Source organism: Plasmodium brasilianum, chromosome 8 (genome assembly GCF_023973825.1).
Source record: "Plasmodium brasilianum strain Bolivian I chromosome 8, whole genome shotgun sequence".
Taxonomy (NCBI): domain Eukaryota; phylum Apicomplexa; class Aconoidasida; order Haemosporida; family Plasmodiidae; genus Plasmodium; species Plasmodium brasilianum.
In genome coordinates, this window is record NC_090121.1 from 437,407 (window position 1) to 452,490 (window position 15,084).

General features: G+C 26.1%; 3 protein-coding genes across 3 annotated transcripts; 2 read left to right on the forward strand and 1 right to left on the reverse strand.

Annotated features, from left to right (window-relative positions):
* Positions 1-1,356: 1,356 nt before the first annotated feature.
* Positions 1,357-2,929, forward strand: MKS88_002277 (uncharacterized protein; the record flags this gene model as incomplete). Its single annotated transcript, XM_067215275.1, has 2 exons — positions 1,357-1,585; positions 2,745-2,929. The coding sequence occupies 2 exons, from the start codon at positions 1,357-1,359 to the stop codon at positions 2,927-2,929; spliced, it is 414 nt and encodes a 137-aa protein (XP_067073716.1).
* A 53-nt stretch (positions 2,930-2,982) lies between these two features.
* Positions 2,983-3,312, forward strand: MKS88_002278 (uncharacterized protein; the record flags this gene model as incomplete). The annotated part of the gene is made up of 1 exon (XM_067215276.1): positions 2,983-3,312. One exon carries the CDS (start codon positions 2,983-2,985, stop codon positions 3,310-3,312), a length of 330 nt encoding a protein of 109 aa, XP_067073717.1.
* A 1,326-nt stretch (positions 3,313-4,638) lies between these two features.
* Positions 4,639-9,807, reverse strand: MKS88_002279 (AP2 domain transcription factor AP2-I; the record flags this gene model as incomplete). The annotated part of the gene is made up of 1 exon (XM_067215277.1): positions 4,639-9,807. The coding sequence occupies one exon, from the start codon at positions 9,805-9,807 to the stop codon at positions 4,639-4,641; it is 5,169 nt and encodes a 1,722-aa protein (XP_067073718.1).
* Positions 9,808-15,084: the final 5,277 nt, after the last annotated feature.

A 15,084-nucleotide genomic window follows, 5' to 3' on the forward strand; every position in this document is an offset into this window, starting at 1 on the left:
GATATGGAAAAACAGAACAGTCATCATTAATAATACAATTCCTTATCTGTACCCGCTTATATTTTTATTTGTGCAGTAGTACCTTCCATTTTTTTGACCCCTTTTTGTTATCCATTCCATTTTATTATTTTATTCCCTATTTGCACTATTTTATGTGATAATAATTTTTTTTTTTAAGAATTTTAAAAAACACTTAACTAGTTGTAAACTGCATTTTTATGTAGCATATTTTTTTTAGTACTGTAACCCTTTTTTTTTTTTTTTTTTTATTTACGATCAGATTTAAATTATTACTATTAACATGCAAATTTCTAACGTTGTGTACTAACCTTTTTCATTTCAAGTAAATAAAATGAGATCCACGTCTTTTTTATTTTATATTATGCCATTCGCTCTGTCATTTGCATTAGCTTTGTCATTGACGTTAACACCTATAATGTGCAAACTTTTTGTTTAATCAACGAGCAATAACTCGTACACTATATTTAAGTAGTATGCATATACATATATATATGTACATGTACTTTTAGCTGGAAAAATAAAAAAAGGCTCTTAAGCGATTATCAAATAATACTGAAATAATTCTCAAATAATACTGAAATAATACTGAAATAATACTGAAATAATTCTCAAATAATACTGAAATAATACTGAAATAATACTGAAATAATACTGAAATAATTCTCAAATAATTCTCAAATAATTCTCATATAATTCTCCAATAATTCACAAAACTTCTTTATGTTAAAAAACAAAAGAGAGTACACCTATGAATTCTCACAAAAATTTAAATAATTGCCTCAGCAATATTTAGCTAAATATTTACGTGAGCGGGCCACACAGCTTTATATAACGTTCTACCTGTTTATTCATGCCTTTAGTTATGCTATATATATATATATATATACATTGATATAATATACCTATATGCATGTACACAGTTGTGAAAAAACGTTTTCCCTCGATTGATATACCCTTGTGAAACGCTATTTCAGACGCTCCAGTTTTTTTTGTAGTGCAGCACATAAAACTCTTTTTTTCCTTTCATTTTTTCCTTTCTTTTTTTCCTTTCATTTTTTCCTTTCATTTTTTCCTTTCTTTTTTTCCTTTCATTTTTTCCTTTCATTTTTTCCTTTCATTTTTTTCTTTCATTTTTTCCTTTCTTTTTTTCCTTTCATTTTTTCCTTTCTTTTTTTCCTTTCTTTTTTTCCTTTCAATTTTACGCAAAATTTTGCTTACACTGTAATAAAAACATACCATGGTTTTAAAGGATAAAAGGAAAAAAAAAAATCGTCAAAATATACGAAAAAAAAGAAGGCAACTAACTTCACGGAAAGAGAAAATAAAGTAAAAAGTATGTACAGCAATGAAAAAGAATATTACGATGAAAGCGGTTTACTAAATTATGATAGTAATGATGATGTTTTAATTAAGAATGAAGAATTATGTTCATATATGCTACAGTCAGGTGATGAATTAGACAAAAAAAGTGAAAAGGAAAAAATGAATTACTCAAATATAAATAAAGGAGAAGAACAGCACATTGATTTTTTATTAACATCGATAGCTTTTAATATTCCGTTGGGTATGATTTAATTTGTTATGCATTTATATAACTTCACCGTATGTTTGCATAAATAAATACACCTACACCAATATAAGAATAACCATGAAGTCTCAACTGTGTACAGGTGAATTACATTCGGATAATTATGGCTCCCGAAGAATTCTGCAACGCGCATATATATATATATATATATATATGTATATATATGCGTACATGCACACACAAGTATAAGTCCCTATATATGTATGCATGAGATGATTCTCTATTTAAACGTAATAACATTGTTTGCCTTCGTATGAGTACATATACGACCTATTTTACTTATCACCCTGAGAAAAAAAGCATATACATTGTATAAATTTTTTGATTAGCATATTCCTTTTTTTTTTCCCCCGCCACTTTTACGTATTTTGTTTTCGCACATATTTTTCACTCAATTTTCACTTACATTTTGAATAAATATTTTTCGCTTTCTATTTTGGCCATTACATTTCGCTTTTGTTTTTTCACCCAACTGTTTTTCTATTTTGTGTGTCCCTTCCATATACTGAATTGAACTGCGCGTTCCCTTTGTCAGAACTGTTACAAATGAAAGTCGGCATAAAAAAATACAATAAAATAGAAAAATAGAATAGTATAATTAGGTAAATAAAAAACTGAATAACTGTATAAATACGCAGCGGTATATGCACATATGTAAGGGTGTATGTATATACAACGGAAAAAGGAAATCTCCTGAACGTTTGTACTTCATGTCACATGTTACATTTAACCAATAATTAATAAGCAAATTTTAACACAATTTTTTTTTTTTTTTAACTAGCCAAAAACAGTATTATTTAGCTTGAATATCGAATAATATATTCTTCATCCTGCTGTTATATTTTTTTTTTTTTTTTTTCATATTTTTGCTCTTTTTATTTCTGATAAGTTTCATATTGAAGCTCTGGGTTCACTTATTTTTAATTAAAAGGTTAAGGTTACTATTCAAAATTTTATAGAAAACTATTCTTCACTTTTTTCTATATTTAAAAGTTAATCCTACATAAAATTATTCAGCTTCATTGCATAGAGTTAGAAAGAATCTTTTCATCACAGAATAATACTTTGTTCGTAATTTCTGTTCATTTTATCAAAGTTTTATATACTCCCTTGTTAGATATTTTTTAAAAAAAAGGATTTCAAAAAAAAAAAAAAAAAGAAGAAAGGAGAAAAACATGTATTGATGAGAATAATTTACGAGTTAGTGCTTCAGTTATAGCACCCATAAAAGTTATACACACCAATGAAGACAAAGAGGGAAAAAACGAAAGTCAACAAATAGATAAAATTGATAAAATTAGAAGAACAGGAGATATATAGCAAAACAACGAACATCACAATAATAAATATAAAAAGTACAAGCGGCAAAAAGAATGTTTTCGTTGGGAAGAATTAAGTTTGTTAAAAAGGTAAGAGAAAAAATACCTTACGGAGTGAAGCAAAGTCAGAGTTATAAAGACGCAAAAAAACAAGAAAGGTTATCAGTAGAAGCAAGCAGGAAATTAAAAGAAAGTCGAGGTATGTTACTAGATGAAAGAAAAAGTCTATTCATGTCCTTAAGAAGAAATAGTGATATTAATTGGTATAGAGCAGGTCAAATATTAAAGCATTTAGAAATTCATCAGAGGGCAAAACCTGAAATTACGCCCAAGCTTAGAGAGAAAATTACAAATATTGCCAATTTTGTAAAAAAAGGCAAGTAGTTTTTTTTTTTTTTTTTTTTTTTTTTTTCTAAATTCTTATTTTTTCATGTATTATAAGCGCCGAATTTTATGTGATAAATCGCAGCTAAAAGAGCAACCTCGCCAAATTAAAGAAAAACAATTCCATTGTGAGATAACATATCTACCAATATATTTAATGCACACATAGAGTCTCATTTTTATGCTGACATTCAGTACCATTACTTTTGATAAAAAGGTGCGAAAAATGAATAAAAAATTAATAAAAAAGGATTAAAATGTGATTAAAAAATAAATAAAATATGATTAAAATTATGGTAAAAAAGATGATCTTGAATTTATATAAATAAATATAAATATGGTTGCTTCAACTTGTTATCATTACCATTCGGTCTAACTCTGTAAGGTACATTTTATCATTTTCATATGATGCGTACTTGCTCATATATACATAATATATATAATGGGTTTCCATATGAGCATGAAGAAGTAATATTGTACAGTAAATATGGCCTTAAAAAGCGGGCAATAAATTTTGCTCAACTACTTATGCTATGTTTATATTTTTTAAAAGTAAAAAATTATCACACGTATTTTTCACCTTAAAATATGCTTATTATATAAACCTAAACAAACATACAAACACGCTTATATACGTATATGGACATCCTTATATATATGCACGCACGTGGGCGCTTTTGTTTATAAATTTTTATATAATTATATCTACAATTATTAAGTTCATATTAAAAAAAAAAAAATGATACGTGATTATACAATAAATAAAACATTAAATACGGAAAATGAAATTAATAAAAAATGAGGCGCATAAGCATATACAGAAGTTTTAATATTTGCCTTTATGGATTAATATTAATATAAAAAATAATATAATAATGAAGGGAAAGAGAGAATGAGGGGGGGTAAATAAGAAAAAAAAAAAAAAATATATATATATATATATATATATATATATATATTAATATTTCTTTTAAATTATTTAAAAAAATGCAATAACATATAACGAAGAGGTAAAAAAAAAAAAAAACGTGATAATGAAATTGGGCTGTAATATGTGGGATAAACTATATACATAAATAAAAAGAAAAAAAAAAAAAAAATGACTTAAACATTTTTCTTCGTTTATTATATTGATTCGTTCTACTTTCCCCAAAATTTGCTGTTTCGCATTATTTAATACATGATGGAAAAATGGATCTCTTCTTCGGTACATTTTATGAGTATCAAAATTACATGAAACTACACATATATATCACTATAAAATATATAGCCATCATCTACCCCTTCACTGTTCCTATGTTGTCTTTATTTGTGTTTTGCTTCTTTTCAATGCTCAGTCTTAATTTCGGGTTTGACGTTCATGTAGTACAAGGAGGAATCGTTTAGTTCGTTCTGATTAGTGCTGATTAAATTACTTGTAGTTGAATGTTCATTAGTGTATGAACTGAAATTGTTGTTTACATTTTTCCCATAAGAATTATTCGAATAAGTAAGGTTTCTACTATTTTCAACGTTAGAATTATTATTATCCAGATTACCTTGCTCGTTAATAATACTTAAAAAGTTTCTTTTATCCAGTAAATGTTCTCCTGAATTGTCTACTATGTCGTGATTGTCCGAGGTGCTATTGTCAATATTATTAATATTATTAATATTGTTAATATCGTTCATATCATTCAGATCGTTCAGATCGTTCATATCGTTCATATCGTTCATATCGTTCATATCATTCATATCATTCAGATCGTTCATATCATTCAGATCGTTCATATCATTCAGATCGTTCATATCATTCAAATCGTTCATATCGTTCATATCGTTCATATCGTTCATATCGTTCATATCGTTCATATCATTCATATCATTCAGATCGTTCATATCATTCAGATCGTTCATATCATTCAGATCGTTCATATCATTCAAATCGTTCATATAGTTCAGATCGCTCATATCGTTCACATCATTCATGTTGTTAATGATATTAGCACTGACTCCATTTTTTGCATTATTAACACTTGCATTAGTATTATTTTGAGAAATACAATAGTTCGATTCTAACGAGTTAAAGTTAATTTCATTTGTTTGATTAATAATTGACATGTCGTTCATGCGAGGGGCTATATGATTATTATTATTATTATCTACAGGACTAATTGATGATGCATTGTTATTACTACTTACATGTGTGCTCATATTTCCACTATTCTTATGTGGTAAAATAGGATCATTCATATTTATAAAATTGTCACTGCTATTACTTATTATATTTGTACTGCTACTATTGCTACCTATGTTATTCTCCGCTAAACTATTTTTCTTCAGAATGTTCGCGCTGCCCTCATCCGTCGTCCCTCCGTTTATGTTTTCATTAACGTTAAAGTTGTAGTCATTACTACTGTTGTTATTACTATTGTTGTTATTACTATTGTTGTTATTACTATTGTTGTTATTACTGTTGTTACTATTGTTTTCGTTCTGAAAGCCACTCATACCACTTATGTTGCTACTCACATTCTTGATGCTAGATATACTCCCTTTAACGCTTCCGCTTATATTGTTTACACTAATACTATTCACGTTGTTACAACTTAAACTACCATTACCTCCACTATTGCCGCCACTTTTACTGCTACCGTTTCCGCTAACACTGCCACAGCCACAGCCACTTACTGCACCACTACTAATTCCGCCACTAAATGAACCATTAATAATATTGACACCCTTAGGTATAACACTCATGCCATTGTAGGTGCTTATATTACCGTTCATACTAATGAGGTCGTTGTTACTGTTACTGAAATTATAACCACTGAGCATATCAATTTGATTTGGAGAATTTATGTTACTAGTACCTATGTTCATCAAACTTCCACTCCCATTGTTATTACTTGCATTACCAATTGTAGTATCTTCATCATTCAGGTTATTCACATCAATGTTCTTATTAATATCTGAACCACTATGATTGTTCATACTGTTAATAATATTATTAATTCCATTGACACTATCTTTGTAATTATTCAATGGATTTATATTATAACTACTGTTCATGTTACTATTAATAACATCATCCATATTATTACCTGCAGTTACACTCATAACGACATTATTATTATTCATCATACTCAAGGTGTTCATAAAATTATTTGTATTATTATTATTATTATTAAGATGAATATTATTATAATTATTTGTACTAAATGCATTGTTGTCAATGCCGTTATTTCCATTAATGATACTACTGCTAGTATTAACAAAAGAATTTTTTAATCCTAGATTTATTAAACTATTCTGATTGTTCATTAGATTTTTTGCATCTACATTAAATATATTAATAAGCTCTTCATCCGTAAATGGAACTGCTTTATATGCACACTTAACAGTATGTACTGCTAAGCTATGAGCTTTATTGAATCCCCATTTTTTTAATAAATATTTTGATATTTTAGGTTCTTTAGAACTTTCATTTTCTAAATATTTAGCAAACCATGAATATGAATATGGGTCAAATCGGACCCCTTCTACTGGAGTTAGTGCACTAGCACGTGCAGTTAAACTCTCCATTCTCCTCCCTCTCGGTGCTCTTGTTCTTTTTGTCGGGGAAAAGTCATTCTCACTTTCTTGTCCATCGCTATGCGGAGTCTTCCCATTACCAATGCCATTGCCATTACAGCTGTTACTTAAACCATTGTTACTACTATTATTATTGTTTCCGTTGTTATTGTTATTGTTCACACCATAATTATTATAACTATGCATTTGTGAAATGAGCATGTTACCATTAATACCCTTTGTATTACTGTCATGCATATTATTATTATCATCATGTTCCATTGAATTATTTTCCATTAGTCCATCTAATGTATTATCAGAACTGAGTGTTAATAAATTCCTTATCCTTTTTGTTCTATTTTCTGTTGTTGTAGCACCTGCTTGTTCAGCTTCTAATCGACACTGTATAGCTAATTCTTTTGCTTTTTCAAATCCTAATTTTTTAATTGGAAATCGTCTCATTTGAAAATTTTTACCAATAGACCAATAAGCTAACCATGATCCTTTTCTATCATTATATGATACTCCCTTCATTGGTCTTGTACAATCTTTATCAAAAGAATCCATGCATTCTAACAACTCTATATTCTCACTATTTCGACATAAACTTTGTTCCATGTCATCTAATGACAACTGTGAATCTTCACTTAATTTCCTCTTAGGGGGTCTACCTCTTCCTCTTTTTACCCCTTTATTACTATCATTTTTTAAAACTTCTTTTTTCGTTACTACATCGCACTCTCCCCCCACTCCTCCAATATTGTTATTCATAAGCAATATACTTCCACTTATGTTGTTCATGTTATTCATATTACTCATGTTATTCATATTGCTTATGCCACTCATGTTTATGCTGCTCATATTGTTCATGTTATTCATGTTGATCAAACTATTCATGTTATTCATACCACTTACACTATTCACATTGTTTACGCTATTCATGCTGGTGCCAATTCCACTGTAGTTCTCGTCGACATCGTTTTTTATCGCATCGTTTGGTAAGCCATCTACGGTTTTTCTACCATGCACATGAAACATGGGCTTACATCTGGCTCCTGCTTTTTCTGCTTCTTGTCTAGCCTTTACAGCTAAAATTCTTGCTTGTTCGAATCCATACTGTTTAACGGAAAAATATCTTCTAATTTCTCTTGTGTTATCATTCCAAGCTGCTAGCCATTGTTGTTTTTTTGGATTAAATCGAACACCTGGTATTCTGGGTAGATACTCAGGATGTCCTTCTGTATTTGCTCTAGTCCAACTATTAATAACATCATTCTTTTTTATTCTTTCAAATTTTAAGCTGAAATTTTTACTATTCATATTGGTACTACTACTACTACCAGTACCATTATTATTAGCATTATTATTCATACTGTTCTGCATGCTATTGCAATTATTACTATTACTGTTGATATTAATGTTACCACTAATATCATTACATTGTCTATTATTTGTCATCATGCTACAGTCCAACATAGAATGGTCATCCATATCTGAATCGTATAATACTTTATCTTTCAAATAATCATCTTGGTAATCATAGTCAGAATCTTTATTATACGTCATATCTTCATCTAGTTTGCTTAAGTTCTTATTTGATTTCACTTCGTATTTCTTTAGATACGATATAACATTTTCTACTTCTGTGTTACTTAAGGAATCATTTTTTGAATTTATCATGTATTTCAAACAATTGGGGGAATCGTCCGTTAGTTTTGTTCTCATTAAACAGTCATAATAATCTTCAACCATATTATCCTCCTGATCGCAGTAGCCGTAGCTGTTCATATGATTGTTATTAATTTGACTGCTATTCATATTATTACCATCCATATTGCATCCATCCAGGTTGTTTCCATCCAAGTTGCTTCCATCCATGTTACTGCTAGTGTTATTATAGCTACCGCTACAAACGTTTATGTTATCATTATTGGTAGTACTGCTATTATTACCGCTATTATTATTTTTTGTATTCTCACTGCCATTATTGTTATTGTTACTATTATTGTTACTGTTACTGTTACTGTTACTGCTATTATTGTTATTGCTGTTATTACTGTTACTGCTATTATTGTTATTACTGCTATTATTATTATTACTATTATTCGTATTACTATTATTGTTATTACTATTATTGTTATTACTATTATTATTATTACTATTATTATTATTACTATTATTATTATTATTATTACTATTATTAGTAGTAGTAGTATTATTACTATTATTGTTATTACTATTATTGTTATTACTGTTATTACTGTTATCACCGCTATCACTATTGCTGTTTGTTGCATTCATATACATGCTACTTACCCCCCCTTTTATTGCCGACTGCGCACTTATGGCATTCGAGTTGAGTATATTTCCTTGTACAGAATTATTAGTATTATCATTTGTGTTCATATTTGTATTTGTTTTTATTTTTTTCTCATTCATCATATCTTCATAATCGTTATGTAATTCATAATAACTCATGTAATTATTTGAATTTTGCTGTGAGTCCGCAGCCCTTAGTATATTCAACTGCTGCTTCAAATAATCACATACAGATATATTCCATGTTGATGGTAATTTATTATAACTTAGGCATGGACCAAACACAGCTATATAATTATGTAAATCTACTACTGTTACTGCACTTCTTAACCTATTTAAGTGATACATAAAAGATGCTTTTTCTTCTGTATTATTTGAATCCGCACACATATCTTTTAAGATTACTATCAATTGTTGTTTACATATTTCAACTAACGACGGTACATCTAATTTATCTTGATCATTAAAATTCATTGATATATCCATATCCTCCTTCTTTTCATAATTTATTTCCACCTCTGGTTCATTTATACCGGCTGAACTACCAATTAATAACTCACTCGCGTTTTCATTTCCATCGTCGTTCTTAATATTAATATCTTTTTCAGTTGCTAATGCTTCCATATTGCAATTTTCGCGTACATGTAGGTACATATACGTCTTTATATGTATAAATATATATATGTACGTTAGTACGTCTTAATATATATATACATATATATATATATATATATATATATATATATATATATATATATATATATAGAAATATATGTAGTGCATACGTCTTTATGTGTATAAATATATATGTATGATGTGAACGTATGTATGGATGTATTGCTTAGCCGTACCTCATATACATACATACACAACGTACAAACATATGCGTATACTTATAATCTATACGAAGTTACTTAAAAAACTATTTTGCACATTTCAAAAAATTCGAACTATAAGCATTATCATGGAGGTATTAAAAAAAATAAAATAATAAGATAAAATAATAAAATAAAATAAAAAAAATAATAAAAAATAAAAAAATAAAAAAAATAAAAGGTATTATATACTGCTTGTTTAATAAACTTGTTCAATTTTGTATTGATAAAATATTCTCTACGCTATTTAAAAATATTGCTTCGTCTATATTAAAAGCTTTGAACACTTAACAAGTTAATATGCAAATTAGTGTTCACGCGCGCATGTGTATATATATATATATAAGTGCACGTACATTCAGATATATATGCACCTGTTAAACATTATACATCAAATGAGTATATACCTCCGCAGATGTATAAGCACCGAAATGTACGACGTGCACATAGGGATATATACCAAACACATATATGAATATATATACATATATTTCATACGTATACATCCATACATAGATTAATATATACACATACGTGCATACATCCGTACGTACATCCGCTTGTCTGCATATTCATGTACATACCATATAAATTACCAATAAAAAATGAAAATACAAAAAAGTATGGTCCTTTTATAATTTCATCTCACGTAGTTAAACTTATATCTCTTACTAAGGCTCACATATTTTTATGATTTAATATATCTTACTAAATTACTAAATATATTACACATGCATATATTCATGTATACAAAATATATATAAATGTATGTATATATATATGTATATATATATACATATACATACGGTAATAGTATAAACATACATGCAAGCACATATATATACAAGTATGCATAATAAATGGCACTTAAAACACTTAGTAATAATACATTTGTATATTAATTCTCAATAAATGCGCAAGTATGCAAGGGGTAATATAAAAATACAAAAATTTAAAAAGAAAAAACTAAAGAGGGTATACACGTGTATATATATATTTATACATACATATATGCATATATAATCATGTACATATATACATATATGTATATATATTTGTGAAGCATTTATCTATGTTCAGGGTTTTAATCTTTTATCTTTTTATCTTTTTTTTATCTTTTTCTTATCCATTATCTTAAACTCAAACCTTTATTTCGTTTTATTGTTTTTTTTTTTTTTTTTTTATTTAATCTTCTCGTTTCAATTCTAAAAGTTCATATATATTTTTTTGAGCACTTTTTTTTTTTTTTTTTTTTTTTTACTTATTAGCTACTATTGTTTTGTGGATAAAAGCAGAATTACGGAAAAGATAAAAAAAAAAAAAATAATAAATAAATAGATAAATAAATACATAAATAAATAAAATAAGTACATAAATACGTAAATAAAATAAATAAGGGAAAAGAAAATAGAAGAATAAAATATATAATAATATAATAAAGGAAAAAATATAAAATAACTTAAAATAAAAAAAAAAAATTTCCTCAATTTAAAAAAATAGTGAAATATACAAAAAAAAAAAAAAATTTCTTTTACTTTTATAACATTCCAATATTTATTTTCATATTATAATATACTGAAATATAATTCTTTCATAATTTTTTTTTTTTTTTTACATATATATACATGTATTATGTATATATTGTATTAATGCAGTATTCTCTTGTACTAAATTATATCTATACTTAATTTTTACCATTTACGTTTTAACCTGAAATCCTCAAGTACATTTTAATATACTGCTTTGTTATATACATATGTATATAACAAAGCAGTATGTACATATATATATAAAATATGTATGTAATAAGTACGTATATATATAAAATATGAATGTAGTATGTATATATATAAAATATGTATGTAGTATGTACGTATATATTATAATATGTATGTATATTTACACGTATGTAATATTATATATGTAATTTTTTTTTGCCTCATCTTGTTACATAAAAAATGGGTTCATTTGTGCACATACTATTATTTTATATATATTGTATGAAGTACATTTATTTCACAAATGTATATTATTTATAAATATATGCTAATAATGTATACACGTAAAAATATATGTATATATCTATATGTACGTATATGTTATGTATAAATATATAATATTTTTATATACTCATGCACTTTTTTATTTATTTAGTAAAATGCACTCAACAATAAATCATCATGGCACAAAAACGTTTAAATATGTATGTACTCCTGCGTTTTGCACATAATTTATTTATATATAAAAAAAAAAAAAGCATAAACAATGAGAGTACGTATATATATAAATATATATACATTAGATAAATGTATATAATATAAATTTACGTACTTGCTAAGAATGGAAGATGCATTCACGAAGATACAAGAAAATTGTACTTAGGTTAAACATAAGCAGAAAAAATTATACGGGCTTATTTTTTATAATTATCAAGTGAACATAAATTTGTATGCATATACATGTTTTGTATATATTATTATACATATATAATTATATGTATATAAATTTGTAAATATTATGTATATATACGTGTATGTATTATATATACGTATATATATAATATATTATTTATCACATTTGTCATCAGTTAAATTTAATTTTACTTCGTCGTTAAGTTTTCATTTTAAAGTCAAAAATTAACAATAAAATAAAACTCATCTTTTTGTGGTATTTTTTGTACAATTTTTCTTATTTTTATTTTTCATTTATATTTATTATTACGTATATGTATACATATATATATATGTACATTTGTACGTATAAATAATGTATAATTTACAAATAACTATATATTACAAATAAAGGATGTATAAATTACAAATAAATAATGTAAAAATTATGTGTAATAAATTTTTTATTATATTTTATATATATATATATATATATTTATTCATATATATAAATTTTATAATATATAATTGAGTACATATATTTTTACATATATTGTTATATATTATATTTTGTGTGGGTGTTATTCTGTAGCATGCAAAAAAAATCTTTTGTCGCCATGCACATTCAAAATTTTTTAGCTTTTAAAACTTACAATTTTATGATAATTAAAAAAAAAAAGAAAAAGAAAAAATAGGGTACACTGTGAATGAATTAAATATTTTAATACAGACATTGTTAACTCATAAATACATTTATATATTAAAAAGTGTACGTAGGTATGCATATAATATATATATATATATACATATATATAAATTTGTACAAATAGATTAATTGTATTTCCCCCTTAACAAAAAAAAAAAAAAAAAAATTTAAATGAAAAGTTGTTATATTAGTATATATTTCTTCTTGTTATATTTTAAGGGAAAAAATAATAAAAAAAAGAAAAATAAAAGATTCAAAATTTAGTTTATTATTTTTTTTTTTAAGAGCAATTTTTTTTTTCCCTCATTTTATCTCTTTCATTCCTTAACACACAATAACTTAAAAATGGACATTTTTTCGCCGTCAATGTAAAAGTTAAATAATATATAGCTCTTTGAAATTATAACACTGAGTATTATATGTGTTTATATATATATCTGTACATGTACATTTAAATACATTTATTTCAAATCATTTGTTACCCTTTTAAAAGTACAGTTTAATATTTCTACCTTTCACGAAATTTGGCCTTTTTTTTCTTGTTATTTATTTATACACGTATTAAATTTTTTTTTTTTTTCTCTTTCTCTTTTCCTTTTAACTTCATTTGTGTCATTTAGTTGTTACTTATTTGTTTTTATGTTTTGCCTTACACAAGAGAGTGTTTTTTTTTATGCATGAATTTTTGTCGTTTCTTGTTTCACCATGAAAATTATACAAATAAGGCATTTTTAGATGTACATACATAAACATGTACGTATACAAATATGGGAGTACTACTTGTATAAATATATATATATATGTATATATTTGTGTATGTTCGTACACAAGTAACCCAGTATAGCAATCAAAAAATAAGTGCTTTTTAATTTTTTTTTTTTTTTTTTATGCGTTTCTAAGTATTCATTTACAAGAGGTTACATTATTTTACTGTCATCTGTCTCAGCACAAAGCAGTTATTTTTTCAGTGTATAAGCAGGAATATTAATTCGTTTAAAAAAAAAAAAAAAAAAAAAAAAAAAGCGAAATAAGCAAAAATTGTGAAATATGCTTAATATGAGTATTATACGAAAAAACAACTGAACCATATGAAGTCCTCTGAACCAGAAATATCATATTATAACCTAAATACATATGCACACCATTTTTGCATTGTGCTGTTTCTGTATTATGTGCTAAATTATTGAAAAATTGAAGAGGATCATATTGTAGCATTGTAAGATATATGTACCTTTTGTTTCATTTATAATTAAGTCGGTCTTACGTCAATTTAAATATCAAATTTAATTTTATTTTTAATTCCAATTTTATTTTTAGTGTTATTTTTAATTTTTTTCGCCGTTATTTTATGTTTCTGAAAAGCAAGTAATTCGCATACTTATTTATTACATACATTTTATATGTAAATATATGCATACATGTACATGAATGATATATGGTTAAAAAGAGTGCATGCGTCAATGAGGAAATGGAAGAGAAAAACTACTCGTGTAAAAATTTTACGAAAGAGGGAAAACAGTTTCTTATAAGTAAAAATATGAACAACTTATTCATGTATTATAAGTGCTTTATCTCATTTTTAGAGAATACGTGCATTTATGAGTATATATGGGTATTTATGCGAATTTATGTGTTTTATACATTTATATGTGTACATATGAGTATAAAATTTGTTATATATCAAAATGGAAACAAAGCGCACTTATTTGCCTGCACTCCTCCCGGGTTTTTGCCAAAAGCAATTACTATGTATTGTACACATATGTACCTACATATGCATACATATATATATTTATATATTGCGTATTTCTACGTTTATATGCTTATGTACCTTTCTTATTTTTTTAAAACTCATCATATATGAATATTTTACCTCCCCCCCCCCCCAAAGGTGTGCAAAAATAAAAACTATTACGTCATCTTTTGTTTG